At 39.5% G+C, this 18958-nt stretch overlaps 1 protein-coding gene and 1 long non-coding RNA gene across 2 annotated transcripts in view; one reads left to right on the top strand and one right to left on the bottom strand.

The window, feature by feature from the left end:
* GREB1L (GREB1 like retinoic acid receptor coactivator) overlaps positions 1 to 18958 on the top strand; it is a 115755-nt gene that overhangs the window by 25852 nt on the left and 70945 nt on the right. The window contains 7 exon segments of the mRNA XM_067546856.1: positions 1180 to 1317; positions 1689 to 1808; positions 3766 to 3903; positions 5711 to 5896; positions 13560 to 13886; positions 14825 to 14953; positions 15507 to 15641. Of these exon segments, the coding sequence (XP_067402957.1) occupies positions 1180 to 1317; positions 1689 to 1808; positions 3766 to 3903; positions 5711 to 5896; positions 13560 to 13886; positions 14825 to 14953; positions 15507 to 15641 (1173 nt within the window).
* LOC137152315 (uncharacterized) lies at positions 1293 to 17924 on the bottom strand. Its single transcript, XR_010919507.1, has 3 exons — positions 17772 to 17924; positions 16860 to 16978; positions 1293 to 1305 (listed from the first exon to the last, which is right to left on the bottom strand). It is a non-coding gene; the product is annotated as an uncharacterized lncRNA (long non-coding RNA).

Genomic DNA, 18958 nt, shown 5'->3' with positions numbered 1-18958 from the left:
GGTGGGTTAGGGAGCTGTTTGTCCAGTAGTTGACACATTTGTTATCCATGCCTCCAAATGTGTGTACCACTTCAGCTCTCTGCGCATGCACATCCCATGCTGCTATCACTATCTCCAGCCTGGACTAGTGTTCTGGCTTTCCCAACTTGACAGTCCTATCACTATACTTTAAAGGGGACCAATTATTTCCCTGGCTGAGCTCCATAAGAGAGACGACAACCCCATGGAGTCAACTTTGGGTGACATGGCACCTTTAAATAGCTCTTAGTCAGAGGTAAGAATCTTAATCTGTCTACATATTGTTCTTCATGAATGATTTATGTAGGCTCTTCAGAGATGTTGCATGAAATTTACCTTCCTTTAAAAGAGGGTTAGTGTTAGTACTCTTTTTAAATATTCATGGCTTGAATGATGAATTGTGAGCCCTTAATCATAATGGGGTATCCATACACCTCATTTGGACAATGAAATCAATAATCAGGCATGTAAACAGGGTATTAATACTGGTTGCCAATCTGAAAATTTTGCTAAATGCCAATTTTGAGACTCTCATGCAAGATTATGATGTCCTAGTGGGTGATTATGGTTGAAAATAGGATTCTGTAGGTAAAGTAAGACCCCCTTTTATTGCTGGATTATAGAAGTTTAAATGGAATTGCCCCCACATTTATCCCCCACTATTATGATGTAACTCTATGGTAAACATTAACAAAATTATGGGAGTAAGAAGAAATCTAAAATTTATCCAGCCAAATTTAAATCTCTCCATACTACTCTTGGGAATTTTGTATCTCTTATCACTTTTACCCTAAAAAATGAGGTAAAAGATCCATAAAGAGGTCTGTAGACCTCTAGAAGCTAAATTAATGAAACACACATTTATCATTTGCAGTTTCCAATAAGGATGCTTCAAAATTCTTGATATATTTTGTTGTGTTTTTGGCTTTGTTTTGTTTCTGTTTTTTCCCCTGAAATATCAAAGCCCTACTTCAAGATCAGAATTTTGCTGCCAGTGCCCGAGTTATTTTCCACCGGCTATATTGCATTGAAGATGCCCCAGCATTAAAGTTCATTCAGTCACCATTCTTCTCCTGTTCTTGCTTTACATTCTGCAATATGTTCTATTTTATTTTAAAGATTGTCTAAAGAGGCAATCTCTGTGTATTTTGTTGTATTCAGCTCCTCTTACGCTGCGTACCAGCGATGTTGCGAATGGAAACAGTAGTGGAGGAAGAAATAATGTGTTGAGCTCTACATTCTCTCGGCCTATGCCTCACTCATCTTCCCCCAGTCTTGGCTGTGTTTCTGGAGATCAAGGTAAAACAAAATCTGTATTTTTATTATTTTATTTTAAATGCTTTACTGCATAGGCTGTTGGACCTGAAAACTGTAGCTTTGTTTTCTTTTCCACCATAGCTATTTCCTCAACTCTTCCATTGAGATTGAGTGTGTTGCTGGCATGAGAGTTGATGATAATGATACACACCTTATTATGGATATTAGTGTTTCGCAGATCAGTATGTGGTCTGATGTAAACTGAGTGTAATTCTGAACTCAGTAGAGCTATATGTATATAAAAATGGGGTGAGCTCAAAATCCAGCCCAGGGTTTATGCACCTGAATCTAAATGGGATGTGGGAAGAAGGGTATTTTTAATTTTTTTTTTTTTCCCCTTTATTTCTCCTTAGCATCAATGTCTAGTTCTGGGCCACCAAAGAAACGACACCGGGGATGGTCTCCTGGGTCACCAGTTCCACCTCCTGGTTTAGTTGTTCCTGTTCCTACAATTCGGCCTCTTGCAAGAACAGGTGTGAATTTTCATGACTGAAACTTCTGCTCATCCAACTCAGTGGCATAGTAGTGCTTCTCTGAACTGTTGTGCAAGACACATCATTACTTTCTGTTGAAGTAGTGACCTCAGGTCTCACTCAGGGTTGGGGCTTTGTTTTGCTAGGCACTATATAAACACGTATGATGACATGGCCCCTGCTCCAAATAGCTTAATCTAATTTAAAATGAGGCAATATGGGAGCATGACAATTAATGGGAAGGGGGAGAAGTGAGTAGTAATACAAACACATGGTTAACTGTCATTAACTCAGTGCTTCCCAAGTTTTGTATAGGGATGTGTATATACCAATATAAAATAAACACATGCAATTTCCATTGGCCTGCACCTTGAGATTGTAACTTCCCAGACTGGCAGAGCAAACTGCAGATGCTCAGCTCCTCAATGGGAGGGAGGGTCTTACATAGCTTAACTTTAGCCACTCAGAACATAATGGCATTGATAAAAATCCTATTCAGTCATCCTCAGCTCGAAGAATGATGACCACAATATGAGACCTTGACAGTGAGGAGATGGAGACTCCTTAGGGCTCCATCAGGGACATGTGAAGTTGGCATTCATATTGAGATAAGAGTTAGGATTAAAGAAAAAGGTATATTAATCTCTTTTATATATTTTAATGTGGAAATTTAAAAAATATAACTACTTATCAAAATAACACTTTTCAGCTTTAGCACTTGTGGTGTTTCGCAAAGGGAAGTCAGTATCATTTATCCCTATTTGACAGAAAGGGAAACTGAGACAAGAAGTTAAGGCCTGCATTTTCAGAACTGCCAATGATTTTGGGTGTCTCCATTTCTGAGTGTTCAATTTGGGATACCTTGGGCTAGACTTTGAGAGTCTTGGCATCTGCAGTGCTAATCAATAGGAGTGATGGGAGCTCAGTACCTCTGAAAGTCAGGCTCTGTGTGTGTCTACTTGGGCACCCAAAATCAGTAGCCACTTCTGAAGACTTTGTCTTAAGTGACTTGTTGAAGATAATACAGAAAGTCAGAACCCAGATCCCTTGACTCCCAGACTCATATCCCATTTCTGGACCACTCAGTCCTCTTGTGGTAATTATGAATATACTTTTACTGACAAAACACGTGAGCAACATTTTTAAATTGTCATTTAAAAGTGGAGGCTTTCAAACCAGTTGCATGTGGTCAGAAAGTGTCTACTCTTTTGTTGTTGCCAGTTTACTTGCATAGATCTGCTGCATGGCCATGTTGCATTTATTCTAATAGTGAAAGTTGTGAGTTAAACAAACTTCTAGAAACATATAAGTTTCTGCAATTAAAAAAAGTTCAATTTTTTTTAACACCTTTCATCAGAGGATTGCAAAATTCATTATAAACAATTTAAGGAAGCCTCATAACATACCTATGAAGTAGGTGGTATACTGACAGATTACAATGCTGAGGCACTGTGCTTTCTTTTCCTGTTTTGAAAGCTGCTGTTGCTCCTTCATGACTAAAGTGTAGTTTTCATCTTTCTAGCTTCAGAAAGGTATAAAGTGGTATGCAAATGGCTTTGAGATTTTGATGGGTGTTTGGGTTTCTAATCTACATATTGTAGGTCAAAAGTTAGTGAGGTCTCTTTCTTCTTTGTGATGACAGGTAGCATTGAAAAGTGACCTGTGTGAACACTTTCCTAGTACTTGGCTTTGTTAGAAGATGCATATTCAAACCTGGGTTTTTCCTCTCCCTCTCCCCGAAACAATACAGTAGTTAGAAAAAAGTTTTATTTTAGTGGTGGGGCCAGAGAAGAATATTGGCTCTTAATTTAAATTCCTTAAAACTATAATAGGAAATGCAAAGGTATTTTGAATTTTATTGCAGTTAGTGATTTGCAGGCGTGTTTTTATTTGTTCGTAGGGCCAAATCACAGTATGAGCCTTTTGGTAATGGAAGTTTTTCTTCTTTATTTTATAGAGTCCCTTTTATCAGTCCCAGTTCCTCAATCCATGTTAACTGGAATTTTACAGCCTCAGCCCATCTCTGCAGGGGAGACTGTAATAGTTCCTGAAAATCTGCTGAATAACTCAGGAATCAGACCAGTGATTCTCATAGGTAAGCCTCACATTGTGATAAGCAATACTGTGCCTCTTGAATAACTGCTTGCTCCCCTGGGATTTGGTGTGGGTTTTTTTGTTTGCTTGCTTGCTTAATTTTGTGGTAATGAAATTCCCTTTTTGTGATCATGCCATAAGTACAACAGAAGGTCACTGGATGTTTCGTAAGACTTCCAGCAGCTTCGTGTGTTAAGTGAGCAATATTTATGATGAGAAATGGGTGATTTCTGCCAAGACCTGACATACAAAAGGGTCCTGGCCAGATCAGATTAGATCCTAAATTTGGGTTTTATATAAATAAGGCTTTTACAAAATCTAAGAATAGAAGTATTTCCTTGGAATTAAAACAACTTTCCAATACAAACAGTTTTCCAAGACAAATAAACATTCCTGTACAGTGTTTACAACCAAACCTTGTAGCCCTGTGCATGAAAGTTTGGTTGTAAACACTGTACAGGAATGTTTATTTGTCTTGGAAAACTGTTTGTGAAATTGATGTCGAATTGATCAATCAAAACTGACTAGCGTTTTTTGTCCCAATGTCTAAATTAGGGAAAATGGAAAAAGTAAGCAGCCAGCACCTGTATAAAGTGTGTTGTTTGTAATATGCTATGTGTAAGGACATTCCTGTTACATTAAAAACATGAGTTTTAATGAAAGTGTCCCTTTGAACTATGTTATTCCAAAATAAAAATAATTAAAGAAAATTCCTCAAATTGGTGAGATGTGCCACAATTTCAAGAGGTAATTCCATCATTGTTCAATTCAGTGTAATATTACCTCTTTGTATAAAGCACCCTGCATATTAGGAAAACATATATACACATGTAATCCATGGAATGAATTATCATCAATTAAGTAGTGGAAAATTGCTCAAAGTACTTAATCACACAAGTGGTCTTTATACATAGTTCCATTGGAGTTAATGGGGCAACCTACATGAATAAAGATCGTGAGGTTAGGATTACAGTTAATTTGTATTTTGTATTGTATAGAAGTGCAGCCTAGAGAAATTCTAGGCCTTAGCATACAGTTCTATAATTTCCATCACTGTGTTTCCTTATTAAAGATGAGGGTGCCTGTAGTCATCTCAATTTCATGAGAATTAGTGCAGCTGTTGGATTCCTGGCAAGTTAGCAGTGCAGTCCTCAGTTGGACCCGATGTTAGTGTCCCCAGGAAAAAGTGTTCCATTAGTAGTGCGCCAGATGTACTAGCATTCGTGTGTCTACCAAACATTGTGGAGAGTATATTTTTAAAAGCAAAACTTATGTGAGAAAAAGGTAATAGTGTGTTTTTCTCTGTGTCATTCTTTGAATCTTTTTTGTATGGTTATCGTTAACTGAAAAATAAAATTTTAATGCAGATAAAACATGAATATGTTCATTAAAACAGTGCAGCAGTGTCTGAAGCACATTTGATTTAATTTGTGTGGCTTTTATTGTGTTAAGATTTCTGTACTGCGGTTCTGCAGATTCTGCGCACTGAGTTGTTGGTAATGTGAGCTTTATGTATTTAAAGGTCATGATAACTGAACAGATTACTTTGGTATTTGTCTTTGAATAAATAATTACTATCTTGGTGCTGAGCAGACAATCACAGTAACATTTGGTAAATCGTTATTGACATACACAGGGTAATACACCATTGGCATACTGGATTTCTTCTGTAGACAATAATAATGTCAGGTTTGGTCACTGTGGTCCCATCTTCTGCTATGTAACATTAAACAGAAGATCGGGAACATAACTGTTGCAAGATTTTGTGTAATAGTTTGTTTTGAGTATTTTTATTTTTGTTTTTGAAGGTTATGGCACTTTACCCTATTTCTATGGCAATGTTGGTGATATTGTAGTAAGTCCCTTATTGGTGAATTGCTACAAGATTCCACAACTGGAGAACAAGGATTTGGATCTTTTGGGATTGACTGGCAGTCAGTTACTAAGTGTGGAGAACATGATTCTTTTAACTATACAATATCTCGTTCGGTTAGGTAAGCCATTTTTTATATTCATTACTACTTTTGTTTTTTCTCTTAATCTCCAGTATTTCCTACCTCTTGCTGGTTGCCAGCATTCTGTCTATTTTGTACTGGAAGAGATGACTAGCCTGGAGTCAGTGCCAGTGCTACTCTGTAAATTCGCCTGAAAAGCAGGTGAATCTGAAGGGTGGTATTCTCTTTCTTCCCTGTGGCTAAGGTCACCTTTGTGAAAATCGAATATCTTTCTGCAATGCAAATATTTCATTTGCTCAGGATATCAAGCCTTCTGTTTTCACAACCCTTTCTAAGAGCACTCAGTCCTTTTTTCATTCAGAGTTTCATGACAGATGCTTACAGATGTGTTGTCACCATTGTTTTGGGGACTGCAACATTTACATGAAAACTACCTCTGTTGTGCAAATTAAAGCAAATTATTTAGTACACAGCAAATTCTTGTTTTCTTGAATGTATTTAATACGTGCTCTAAACAGAATTTAGGGCAGTCTAGTGAGTTACAGATTTTCTAAACTTTTGTGCATAGACACTTCTCCTATGTTAGTGTAAAATTTAGCGAACATCAACATAAGATAATAAAGGCATAGAGAATAGTGAAGGCAAGTGCTATGTAAGCCTTCTCTCAGAGCTGTGTCAGTCTTGACCTAGAGCTTTCTTTTCATTTTAGTCTGGGTCTCCCTTGAACAGAGACTGCCAATGTGTGTAACATGGCATGCATTCACACACACTTATGTTTGCAATGGAGTATAAGTGATGGCAGTGCCATAATTGGGAGTATACTTGTCTTGAACAGGTTTAGCTACTGTATGGTTTACCACTGTGCTGCCTTCTGTTGGCGCAGTACCATTATGAATGGGAAGCTGGCATAATAGCCCCAACAGCACATATAATCCTCTCACTATTGTCCAACAGTGCACCAGTCATTGTATGGATGGCTTGTCTGCTTTACTTTCAGCTCTCTACTGGGGACTTGTCTTAATTGCCCACTAAATATTTGGTTGAAAATGTTATGTGCTTTTCCTTTGTGAGCTAAATACTTGTATGTTGACCCACTGTCTCCATGCGCTTCCGGGATGAGAATTATGGCATATCATGCACACCCTTCTAGAAAATAAACTTAATTCCAAGTCTTTTCCTCCTACATGGATAAGAACTTTGGAAAATGCATCATAATGCTACATGATCTCAGAAAGGACTCTCTAAATTGACTTGAGTAAATTCCCTCTTTGTCTTTTTCATGAGAAATGTTGTTTTATTCCCTGCGAAAACGTCACAATTCTGGGTATACGTATTTTAGATGAAATTTGAGAATTTTCTGGGGGGTACCATGCTGTTGGGTTGGTTGGGTTATTTTTTTTTGGGGGGGGGGGGGCGGGGAGGTTTGTTGTTGTTGGTTTTTGTTTTTAAAATCCCTCTACCATTTCCCAGACTGGGAGGCTGCAGCTGCTCCCTCTGTTCCCAGGAGACACCTGTCATATGTGCTCTTTGGATCCTATTTAAGAAATTGTATCATTGTTGATGCTTCTAGCTCCCACACTTTGGCTGCCAGCAGTGCCATTTGGAACCGCATCCTAGGATTGACTTTACTTTAAAATGTGTTTTATAAAAGGGCATGCAATTGAAACATTAAACCCTGTTGGTTTTTTTTATTTCTTTATTTATGAGAACAAAAAATTACGTAATTGATTTATAGATATTCCTTGAAGTTCATGCAGTTTTTCTTGTTGGCTCATGATAAAAAAAACCAACAAAAAACTGTTCTATAGTCATCCTCATTATCTCTTGCTTAGTTAGAGCACATATGCATGTATGTATAACTCTGGCAAAGCAGTATGACTGCCAAATAATTATCTCTACATATTTTTCTCTTGAGTTAGAAAACTCATACTCACGCACTGGTTAAAATTATTCATATTATGCGGATAGTTCTGTCAGAGTTCTCTCTATTGTTTGTATACAGTAGGGAATAAAAAGGCAGTTGCACAGATGTTTCTCCCAGTCGGAGATTCTTATGATGTAGGGCATCGATCAGCTAGTAATTTTAACTTTACAGACCCAATCCCACAAACATATGCATAAGAAACTTTTTTCGGGTGAGTGGTTCCATTGATTTCAATGGAGACCCGACTAAAATGACATGGAAGTTGCAGATCAAGACTGATACATCTGTGAGAGAAGGTTAAAGTAGTACTTGACTTAAATGAAACTATTCACCTGAGGAAAGATACTCAAGTGCATAAATGACTGCAAGATCACATCTTACATAGATAATTTATTATTTACAAAGTAACCTATTATCTAACTCATCATTGGGAAAGTTACAAAAGGCTGGGCTAGCTTTCTTTATAGACTAGTATGGTCTTCCATTGTGGTTGATTTATTTGTAAAGGTGTATTACTTGCTATCTGAAAACCTTTTGAACTGCATTGTGAAATCAGATGGCACATACAGAGCTTAGTCTCTCTCCCTCCCTCCTTCTGAGAGTTAAAAAGCATGTGGACAAGAGTGATCCAGTGGATATGATGTACTTAGATTTTCAGAAAGCCTTTGACAACGTCCCTCACCAAAGGCTCTTAAGCAAAGTAAACTGTCCTGGAATAAGAGGGAAGGTCCTCTCCTTGATCAGTAACTGGTTAAAGGATAGGAAACCAAGGGTAAGAATAAATGGTCAGTTTTCAGAATGGAGAGAGGTAAATAGTAGTGTTCCCCAGGGGTCTGTATGGGATCAGTACTATTCAACATAATTTATGAATATCTGGAAAAAGAGGTAAACAGTGAAGTGGCAAAATTGGCAGATGATACAAAAGTACTGAAGATAGTTAAGTCCAAAGCAGACTGCGAAGAGGTACAAAGGGATCTTGCAAAACTGGGTGACTGGGCAATAAAATGGCAGATGAATTCAATGTTGATAAATACAAAGTAATGTACATAGGAAAACATAATCCCAACTATATATATAAAATGATGGGGTCTACTTTAGCTGTTACCACTCAAGAAAGAGATCTTGAAGTCGTGGACAGTTCTCTGAAAACATCCATTCAATGTGCAGTGGCAGTCAAAAAAGCTAACAGAATGTTTGGAATCATTAGGAAAGGGATAGATAATAAGACAGAAAATATTGTATTGCCTCTTTATAAATCCTGATATACCCATATCTTGCATACTGCATGCAGATCTAGTCACCTCACCTCAAAAAAGATGTATTGGAACTGGAAAAGGTACAGAGAAGGGCAACAAAAATAATTAGGGGTATGGAATAGTTTCCAAATGAGGTGAGATTAATAAGACTGGAACTTTTCATCTTGGAGAAGCGACAACTAAGGGGGGATATGATAGAGGTCTATAAATCATGATTGGTATGGAGAAAGTAAATAAGGAAGTGTTATTTACTCCTTCTCATAACAAAAGAACTAGCAGTCACCAAATGAAATTAATAAGCAGCAGTATATAACAAACAAAAAGAAGTTTTTCTTCACAACGCACAGTCAATCTGTGGAACTATTTGACAGAAGATGTTGTGAAGGCCACAAGACTATAACAGGGTTCAAAAAAGAACTAGATAAGTTCATGGAGGATAGGTCCAACAATGGCTATTAGCCAGGATGACAGGGATGCAAAACCATGCTCTGAAGTGTCCCTAGGCTCTGTTTGCCAGAATCTAGGAATGGATGACCGAGATGGATCAATTGATGATTACTGTTCTGTTTGTTCCCTCTGAAGCATCTGGCATTGGCCACTGTTGGAAGACAGGATGCTGGGCTAGATGGACCATTGGTCTGACCCAGCATTGCTGTTCTTATGTTCGTTTTATTTCTCTCTTTCTCTCACTCACCACACACACACTATACTTTTTCATAGTTACCAAGAGTATTCAAAATATTTGGGAACAAGCCTTTTCCTGGGGATTTTTTCCTCATGCAAAAATCCAATAGGAAAAGATTGCCTTTCCATAGATGTTTTGAAAGTAATTCCTAGAGCAGATCTTTTAGAAAAACATCCAATCTTCATTTAAAAACTCAGTCATGGAGAATCCACTGCAATTCTTGGTAAATTGTTCTAATGGTTAATTATGCTCACTGTTAAAAATGTACACCTTATTTCCAGTCTTAATTTGTCTAGCCCTTTAATTATGTTGTACATTCTCTGCTAGACTGAAGAGTCCATTATTGAATATTTGTTTCCCATGTAGATACTTATAGGCTGTTATGAAGTCCACCTCTTAACTTTCTCTTTGTTAAGCTAAATTGATTGAGCTCCTTGAGTCTCACTATAAAGCTTGTTTTCTAATCCTTTAATCATTCTTGTGGCTCTTCTCTGAACCTGCTCCAATTTATCAACATCCTTCTTGAATTGTAGGTACCAGAACTGGATGCACTGTTCCAGCACCCATCATGCTAGTGCCAAATACCGAGTGTTGTTACTACTCCTGGTATTTTTCATTGTCAGTAACTGGGTGAGCATGTGGTATTTGGACAGTGTTCCTATGCTGATCCGAGCATTTTTGATGCCCTTAGGAAAAAGAGAGCCAGTGTCTTCCATGGTTTTGTTTAGGGTTTCTGTTCCTCTTTACTGATACTTGGGGTGATTTAGGATTGATGACTTTGGTGCAGATGGTATAGCTGTTACTTTCGAGTTGCCATCTAACATTCTGTATTAGCATTGGTGGGTAATAGTTTGACATTTGTGTCCTTATACAAGAGTTACTAGAACAGAAGAAATACAACTGTTTCAGGGTTGATTTGCCTTTGGCTCAAGAAACTTGTTAGGCATTGGCACTATAGTTTTTGTCCTAATGCCTGTGAATCTCTCAGAACAGATGATCCTAATGAAGTATTGTGAGTTATGTGGTAATACGCTGTGGCCCTCTGGAATCCTCAGGGTTTTTTTAAATCAAGTTATTTGTTCTTGATGCTGATTTTTCTGCTAACTCATTTGACTGTGCATAGTAATGGCTTGATATAATGTGTCTGAATGATACGGCAAAGAGAATTGCAAAACTGAGCCATTTGTGGTTGTGGGCCAGTTTCTGTTGTTGATTTGTCTAGAGAAAACTGAAATTTACAGTGAGCTGTTATATGGCTATATTGTGCAATACCTCAATTAAAAAAAAATTGAGTAGTAGTCCATTAATAAATTGTAAGCTTTCCAGGCCAAGAGTGATCAGAAAACCTGTGTGGTTTCAGAGGTTGTTTTGTTTGCAGTGCTAATTGCAGATTTCACATTTGGATACCTTGTCTTTTGTGGCAGCATTCATAAGTGGCAAGCGTGGGACATCTTGAGCGCGCGCTCGCTCTCTCTCTCTCTCTCTCTCTCTCTCTCGCTGTCTCTCTCTCTCTCTCTCTCTTTTTTTTTTTTAAACACAATACCCAGATGGGCACTGTCGTTTATACTTACTATTTCCAACCTCATGTTTTGTGGTATTATGATATGATGTGCTTTGAACAGGATCTTATCATATGTAGCAATTTCATCTCTTTAGCCCCAGTAAATTATGTGAGGTTTTTTTAAGTGCTAAGAGATACTTGGCTTTTATTTATTTATTTATTTATTTATTTATTTGCTGGCCACCTGTTTACAATTATTCTCTCAGGCTGTTGTATGGTTGAATTATATTGTGTTTCTCGTCTTTGTTTGTCAAATTTGTTTCAGAAATTGGTAGCACTTGAATCAATTTACTTCAAACCCTTCTTCCTGCTGCTCACTGCTTTCTTTGGTTACAGAAAGCATGTCCACATTAAGACGCTCCTTGCCAAATTTGAATTTCAGAGTTAATATGTACTTACGAAATTTCATTTTCGTTTTCTGAAGTTTAAATGGAGCTTTCCACAGTGGTTTCTGTACTGAGGCTTCCAACAATGTATAGTCTGTTTCTACCTTGACAAATTTCTGTGCATAAACATTCATGAAGATGTTCACAATCAAATCAATATCCCAGATATCTTTTTCCATTTGATCATAGTTGTCTTGAGAGTGCTGATCAATGCTTTAGAAGCACATGCCACTAGATTATCACCATGCAGAAATACAGCCCAGAGACCATGTGGTCATGCATCAGTTGTGATATTAGGCTCTTTGTTAATCCGCAAATATTTTCATATTGGTGCCTTTTTGACCATTTATTTAATTCTGAAAAGTTTTTTTCTTAATCATCGAAGTGCAGTTCCATCTTGTTCTTAAGTAGCATACTAAGTAGAACATTTACATGTGGCAAATTTGTGATAAATTTAATAAGGTATGTATTAACATCGCTTTGAATCTCAGTAAAGCCTCCTTGCTTGGGGTCTTTCCATTTATATAATTACCTCCACCTTTCTTGGGTTTGCTTGAACGCCTTTGCACTCCAAAGCTTTTGTCCTGCATAACTGATCTCATTCAGCCAATCTTCCTTTTGTTTCTGGTAAGTTTTTTAGGTTCTATTCTGTGATATATTGCAGATATTATGCAGTCTCTCATGATGGTGATCATCTCCCTCTCCCACTCCTGATCTTCAGCAATTATTTCAGCAGATCATAAACAATTATTTTCCCCCAAACCAGATCTTCAAAGACTGGAGATGTGATACTTTGGTATATCTCAGGAAGTGAGACAGTTCAGAGATATAAACATATATCTATGAAAAAGAGGAAGATAATTCAGTTAATATAAATTGTCCTCATGTTGGATATAATGCAATTATAATGTGGTGAGCACTGTGCATATATGTATTGGCTGGTGGTGGTGGTAGATTGGTTGTTAGCTTTTGTCATGAAAAGCTGCTTCCAGATTTTTGCAATGAACTCTTAACAGTTTCTCTCTCCACATCTCAGAAAACTTTTCCTTTCCCCTCCCTGTCCCACCGCAGTTTTTTTTGCCTTGAAATATCCGTAAACCGAAATTGGGCATTTTACATATTTCTGTTGTCTAATGGCTGCTCTTTGGCATTGAAGATCAAATGTGGATCTATCTCCTGTGGCACCAGGGAGGGATTTTTGGCAAAGTATGGTTATTTCTTGTTCTATGTTTATGAATATTGTTTTGCCAGTGCCAGAATATCCTTGGAAATGCACGTTAGGTTTATTTTAGTGAGGCAAATGTTAATAAAAGTGCATAATTCTAGAGATTGGTACTGATATAGAGCTGTAACTGTAACTCACCAGTTCAAATTCATGACATAAATTTCAAAAGTCTAACAAACAAGTTCCAGAATTATATATAGCGTTTTTAAGATTAGCAGTTTTGTTACATTACGTTATTGAAAAAATCAGAATAAAATATACTCGGTTACTTTCGTGCTCAGTTTACTTGTGGAGATACCAGGAAAAAGCAGAAGGCTGGCCAGTCTGATATCTTTGGCAAGCTACATGGTGGTCATGATTAAGGGTTGAGAGTGGGCATTGAGATTTTTGGTCTCCAGACCACTGTGGGCTAAATATATCTACTTTAGAGTAGTCTGGTTACTGAGGGCAAAGAAGCTGGGGAGGTGATGACATCTTTGTTATCTAAAAACCAAAATGGCTTCTATAATGAAGAAATGTGAACATGCTTGTGTTGGTAAGTATCCATTTAAAAAATGCTATATAATGCTAAAAGAATGTCCTAACTAGATGAACAAAAGATTGATATTGGAGTAACAACTTTTTGATGATTGATTGATTTTTTTTTATTTATTTTTTTAATGTAGGTCCTGACCAGATACCTCTCAGGGAGGAATTTGAACAGATCATGCTGAAAGCTATGCAGGAGTTTACACTGAGAGAGCGATCCTTGCAAATGAGTGCTCAGTGTATCTCAGTGTCACCAGGCCAACTCCCTTGGCTTGCTAGATTAATCACCAGTGTATCTCGAGACCTGGTGCATGTGGTTGTTACCCAGAATTCTCTAGCTGAAGGCATTTCAGAAACTCTGAGATCTCTCAGTGAAATGAAACATCAGCAAAGGCTACCAGATTATGTTGTTGCAATCTGTGCATCAAAGAATAGAGGAAATGAGTTCTGTGTAGTGGTCTTAGGTAAGTAACTTTACAATATGATGTGGTTGCAAATGCATTTGCATTATGCATTTTGAGCACATGGCTCATCTTTCATTTCACCTTCATAGCTTTTGTTCCCCCTTTATTCCTGTGCTATAATATTGCTCTTTTTCCTACTCTGCCAGGACTTTGTGTTGTAGTTTCTACAGGGACATTGGCTGGTGATGGAAGAGTAGCTGAATGCTTTCCAGCAGCTCCTCCCAGAAGTAGATTCACTAGCTTTATAGGGTCCCTTTGCTTTTGATATCTGAAACCTTGCTCTTCTGTGTGGCTTCTTTGGGGAATGGCCCAAAGTGTCCCTTATACAAAATAGTTTACCTGGCAGCTATATTATTTGAACATTGTAATGCTGACTACCTGATCCAGATGACTAGACTACAATTATTTTGCATAACAATATAAAATACAAAGCACTATTTCTGCCAGCCTGTTTTTTCCACATCAGGCCTTTATAATAAAGTTGTGTGCATATGTGTATGTGTATGCTTGAAAAAAGATGAATTTGTGACTATACTTCTCCTTTTCTTATGTAAACAAATTAGCCTTGTCCAATTTTTTTCCACTCTGGTGGACAATGTCCTCTTCACATTTTACCAGAATTTTCCATCCTTTCTGAGAAGCAAGTGCTTACACTGTATATCTCCTTTTGCCAGAGAATAGCTCGCGGACAAACATGGCTATGGACAGTAGCTTGCAAAGAATGTGCTAAAATGACACAGTGTATTCTCCTGTGTCGCATCAGAATAGACTCGATTGTGTTTGTTGTTAATGACCCCCAATCTCTTCTGCAAAAGGTGGTGGAGACCCAAGACTGAAGATTAGCAGAGCTCTTCACTTCCATAAAGCCATTACATATCGGGGAGTTTGTAATGAGAAGGCACTGTATTTAACTTCGATCTGTCCTTTCTGTTCTCTAGGTCAGTATCAGTCTAGAGCACTGGCAGAGAGCATGCTTACAACCAGTGAGTTTTTAAAAGAAATCAGTTATGAGCTCATCACAGGAAAAGTTAGTTTCCTGGCATCACATTTCAAAAACACGTCTTTAGGTGAGTGAGATTAAGGACCTGAAGTTTCTACTAACAGATATATCTCCTGATTTTCTTGGGTATTGTTTTCTGTTCAGGAGTTAATATAAGGGGCAGAAAGGGAAATACAGCTCCCCATCCTCTATTAAAAGTCAAAGGAGAGCTCCCCTCCTCTCATTGCCTTGGTGTAGTGAGCATAAAGGAGTGCACCCTTTTCTTCTTGGCTGATACAGGGAGAGCTCCCAATCTGGTTTCAATCTATTTTAACCACTTCATATGCTGAATCTGACTGTAGGGCATCCATAGTTGCATGGAGCTTCTGTGTGCTTAACCAGTCAACATATTTGCAGGGTATTTGTTCCTTAGTGATCATTATATATTACTACAACCTGTAAAGGAACAACTATGAAATATCCAACTGTGGTTTTCTTATGGAGTTAAACTTTATAGAAGTGCCAAGTCACTAGAAAAACGGAGGGTAGTAAATGTGACATATTGGAACACATAAGGATTTCCATCACTCATCTTTAATTCCTTCCAGACTCATTTTTGTTTTTTAAAAATTCTTAAATAGGTGATGATTTGGACAAGTTGCTAGAGAAAATGCAGCAGCAGCGAGGGGACAATGTTGTAATCCCTTTTAATGGAGATGTTAATGAATGTGTGTCATCTCAGGAGGCAGCTGCCATGGTTTCTACACAAGACTTAGGTAATACTTTTCTTTGCTAGATTTCATAAGATGCATGTGCCACAAAGGTAGTTCTGAGGACACTCTTCCAATCACCGGGCCATGCCAGAATTATTAGTATTATTGGCTGAATGCAAAAAGGAAAACCACAGCAATAATCTTAACACAAGGTCTTTTCTTGTAATAACTTTACTATATCACAAAAAGCTTCCTCTTTCTACCTTTGACGGTTCTTAAGCTAAATATTTTTGCTCTAAGCATATACCACAAATTAAGAGCGTACAGAAATTACCATTTAAGGCTGACTCACCCTGTTATGCCTGGAGAGGAAGTATGGTCTTGAGCTTAAAGCACAGGAGATCTGTGTTCTGTTTCTGATTCTGCTCAGACTGCTTATGTGACCATAAGTGCAAGTGTCTTAGCCACATTAGCCTTGATACACCTCAGTTTTTATCAGTGTAAAATGCGGATTATACCTACCACACAGAGGTGCTATGAGGCTTAATTAATGTTTGGAAAGTGTTTTTAAGTTCCTTGTAACAAAAGTGCTTTAGAAGTACAAATATCACTATTATTTAATTATATTGTTCACTGTGTCAAGTAATGTAATATGTAGGCAGAATGGATGAGCTGAGGATGTATTGGCTGCCTTACTGTTGAATTTAATTACCTCTTCATTGTTCATTACATTACCATTAAACATAGCATTTTATGATTTAGTTTTGTTTTTATATAATAGTATGGGCAAAGTAAATAAAACTGATTTTCTGTGAGTTCTGAGGTGCCTTTGGGGCCTGTAATAAGGCAAGTGATGGATCAATGTGAAACCTTAGTGAGGGCTTGCCTTCACTGGGGAAAAAGGGTGTGTTCTTAACTCATGCAAACTAACTCAAAGCTAACTGGGTAAAATCCTAGTGAAGACAAAGCGGTTTGTAGCATTCACAGAGGTCAGCAGGTCAAGTTAAAGAGTAAGCTGTAATGCATATCTTTCTTTCCTGGTGAAGACAATACCTAAAAGTTCATCTTGGGATTTATTTGAAGAATGAGCAAAGGTTTAGGCCAATTCTTATTTGTCGTTAATTTTCACGTGCAGTAACTCATCTTTTGTGAAGGGACACGCCCTCACACTGGCATGGAGGAGGCTAATGAACTCCTCTGGGCCTCTTCCACGCTAATGAGATGTGCCTGCGAGGCTTGTTCCTGCTGGAGGAGAGAGGAGCTCAAAAGGGGGGAACTTACCAGAGGAAGGGGCGGTGAACAGGAAGAAGGCTGCTCCACTCAGAGTCCTGCTGGTACCAGAGGTAGTCCAGCTGAGGAGGAGACAGCTGCAAGACACACTGTTCCTGAAGCTGTCTTGACTGAGGACAAAGCAATACGCCCCATGAAGAGGGGTAGAAGGTAAACCCTGCAAAGGGGCAACAGACTCTGAGAGAGTGAGCCCTTAGAGTTGAATCTCTAGGGGCTGCCTGAGAGACTGGTCCTTGTGCCAGCCCCATCCTCCTCTCTTGCAAGCCACAGTCCCCTGCCAATGAGTGGTTGCTCTCAGAGACCTCCCCCAAGGGCTGCTATTTGGGGGAAAAGAGAGGGTAAATGACAGTGGGACCTGGGCGGGGTTCAGAGAGCCTCCTCACCCCCCACAACTGGTGGAGAACATGGACAAACTACGCCTGATACAAGGGGTCAAAAAAAGAAAAAGGGGGCAGAGAGGAGCCTTTGAGGTGATTGAGCTCAGCTGCTCCTCACACAATGGAACCGGAGCACTGGTACAAGTGGGTAGTGGAGATGCAGCAGAAGCAAGCTACCCAACAACAGCAGTTACTGCACCAGTGGACCGTCCAGCAGCAGGTTCAGGCCACCCAACCACAAGACCTGCTGAGGGAACTGATGACCTAGCAGCCAGAGTTCCAAAGGGAAGTGTTACAGCAGATGGTATCCCACACCCTATGCCCACAAGGAGGACCCAGGGTTCACGCTTCCACTGAAGGGGTCCCTCTACTTGTACCAGTGAGGATCACCAAGATGAGTCTGGAGGATGACCTTGAAGCCTTCTTAGTCATGTTTGAGAGGGTGGCACTGCCAGCCCAGTGGCCCCTGGAACAATCGGCTCCAATCCTGGCTTTGTACTTGATGGGTCTGGCACAGTCCACCTACCATAATCTGGGCTCAGAGCGGGTGAAAGATTACAAGCAAGTAAAATCCACCATCTTGGACATTTTGGAAGAGACCCACTGCCAACGGTTTATGGCCAAGAGATTCCCAAGGGGGCATGACCCCAAATGGTAGCACAATGGCTGAAAGAACACTGCTGAAGTGTCTCCATTCAGAGGAACACTCAGGGATGACACAAGTGGCTGAGGCCATTGTGACAGAGCAGTTTATAAAGATATTGCCTGTGGAGGGCAGGGAGTGGGTACTATGGCATCACCCAGGATGGCTATCAGAAGTAGTCAGGTTAATGGAGGACTTTGTAGAAGCCGAAGGGTCACTAACGGCAGAATCACCCTGGACATCAGCAGGGTGAGATACCTGGAGGATGACCCAGAGCCCATAGCAGTCTATCAGAGGGGGTCAGTCCTAAAGGAGTCCTCCCAGATGGACAGATGGCCCCTTAGGCCTGAGTCAGCCCTAGGGGGACAAGGAAGCGTGCAAGTGCAACACAGCCAGTGATACTGCCATGTACCCCAGACAACTGAAATAGGGCTCACAGACTGAGAGCCGGCTGGCACCCCGTAGGCAGGGCACATAAAGAGGGAGTGCCCACTGCTGAATGTGAGTATGCCCAGGGCTGGAGGGTGGAAATGCAGGCCTAGGAAAAAACTCATGCTAAGTTGATGGTACGGTGATGGTCCAAGGGAAGCTGATTCAAGGAGTCTTGGACTGTGGTTGCAGCTAGACAGTGGCTCAGGCCTCCATGGTGGGAAGTGATGCCACTCCCAAGAACACGATTCACCTTCTGTGTATCCATGGCAGTATCAAGGCCTACCTCTGCCAGCAGCTGATGGTGGGAGCCCATACTGCGGTTATAACCGTAGCCTTAGCAAAGAAGTTAGCCTACCCTGTGATCATAGGCTGAGACTGACCATTTTTTGGCGGGTCATTAATACCCAGGCCTGGGGTGTAAACGAGAAGAGGAACCAAATGGCGACACCAAGCTGACGACCCCGAGGAAGGGACATCCCATGTAACACAGCTGCAGACCCTCACAAGGGAGGAAGAAGCAGGTCATTGGGACCTGGAAGTCCTCCCATGGGACAGGAATTTCATGTTGGAACAGAGGAACAATCCTACATTAAGCCATGCATATGAGCAACTGGCCCCCATAAATGGAGTGACAGAGT

This window comes from Emydura macquarii, unplaced genomic scaffold (genome assembly GCF_026122565.2).
Source record: "Emydura macquarii macquarii isolate MOO-44397 ecotype Brisbane River unplaced genomic scaffold, CSIRO-AGI_Emac_v2 contig_212, whole genome shotgun sequence".
Lineage (NCBI taxonomy): Eukaryota > Metazoa > Chordata > Testudines > Chelidae > Emydura > Emydura macquarii.
Note: the sequence above shows the minus strand (reverse complement) of the source record. Positions and strands in the feature narration are given on the sequence as shown.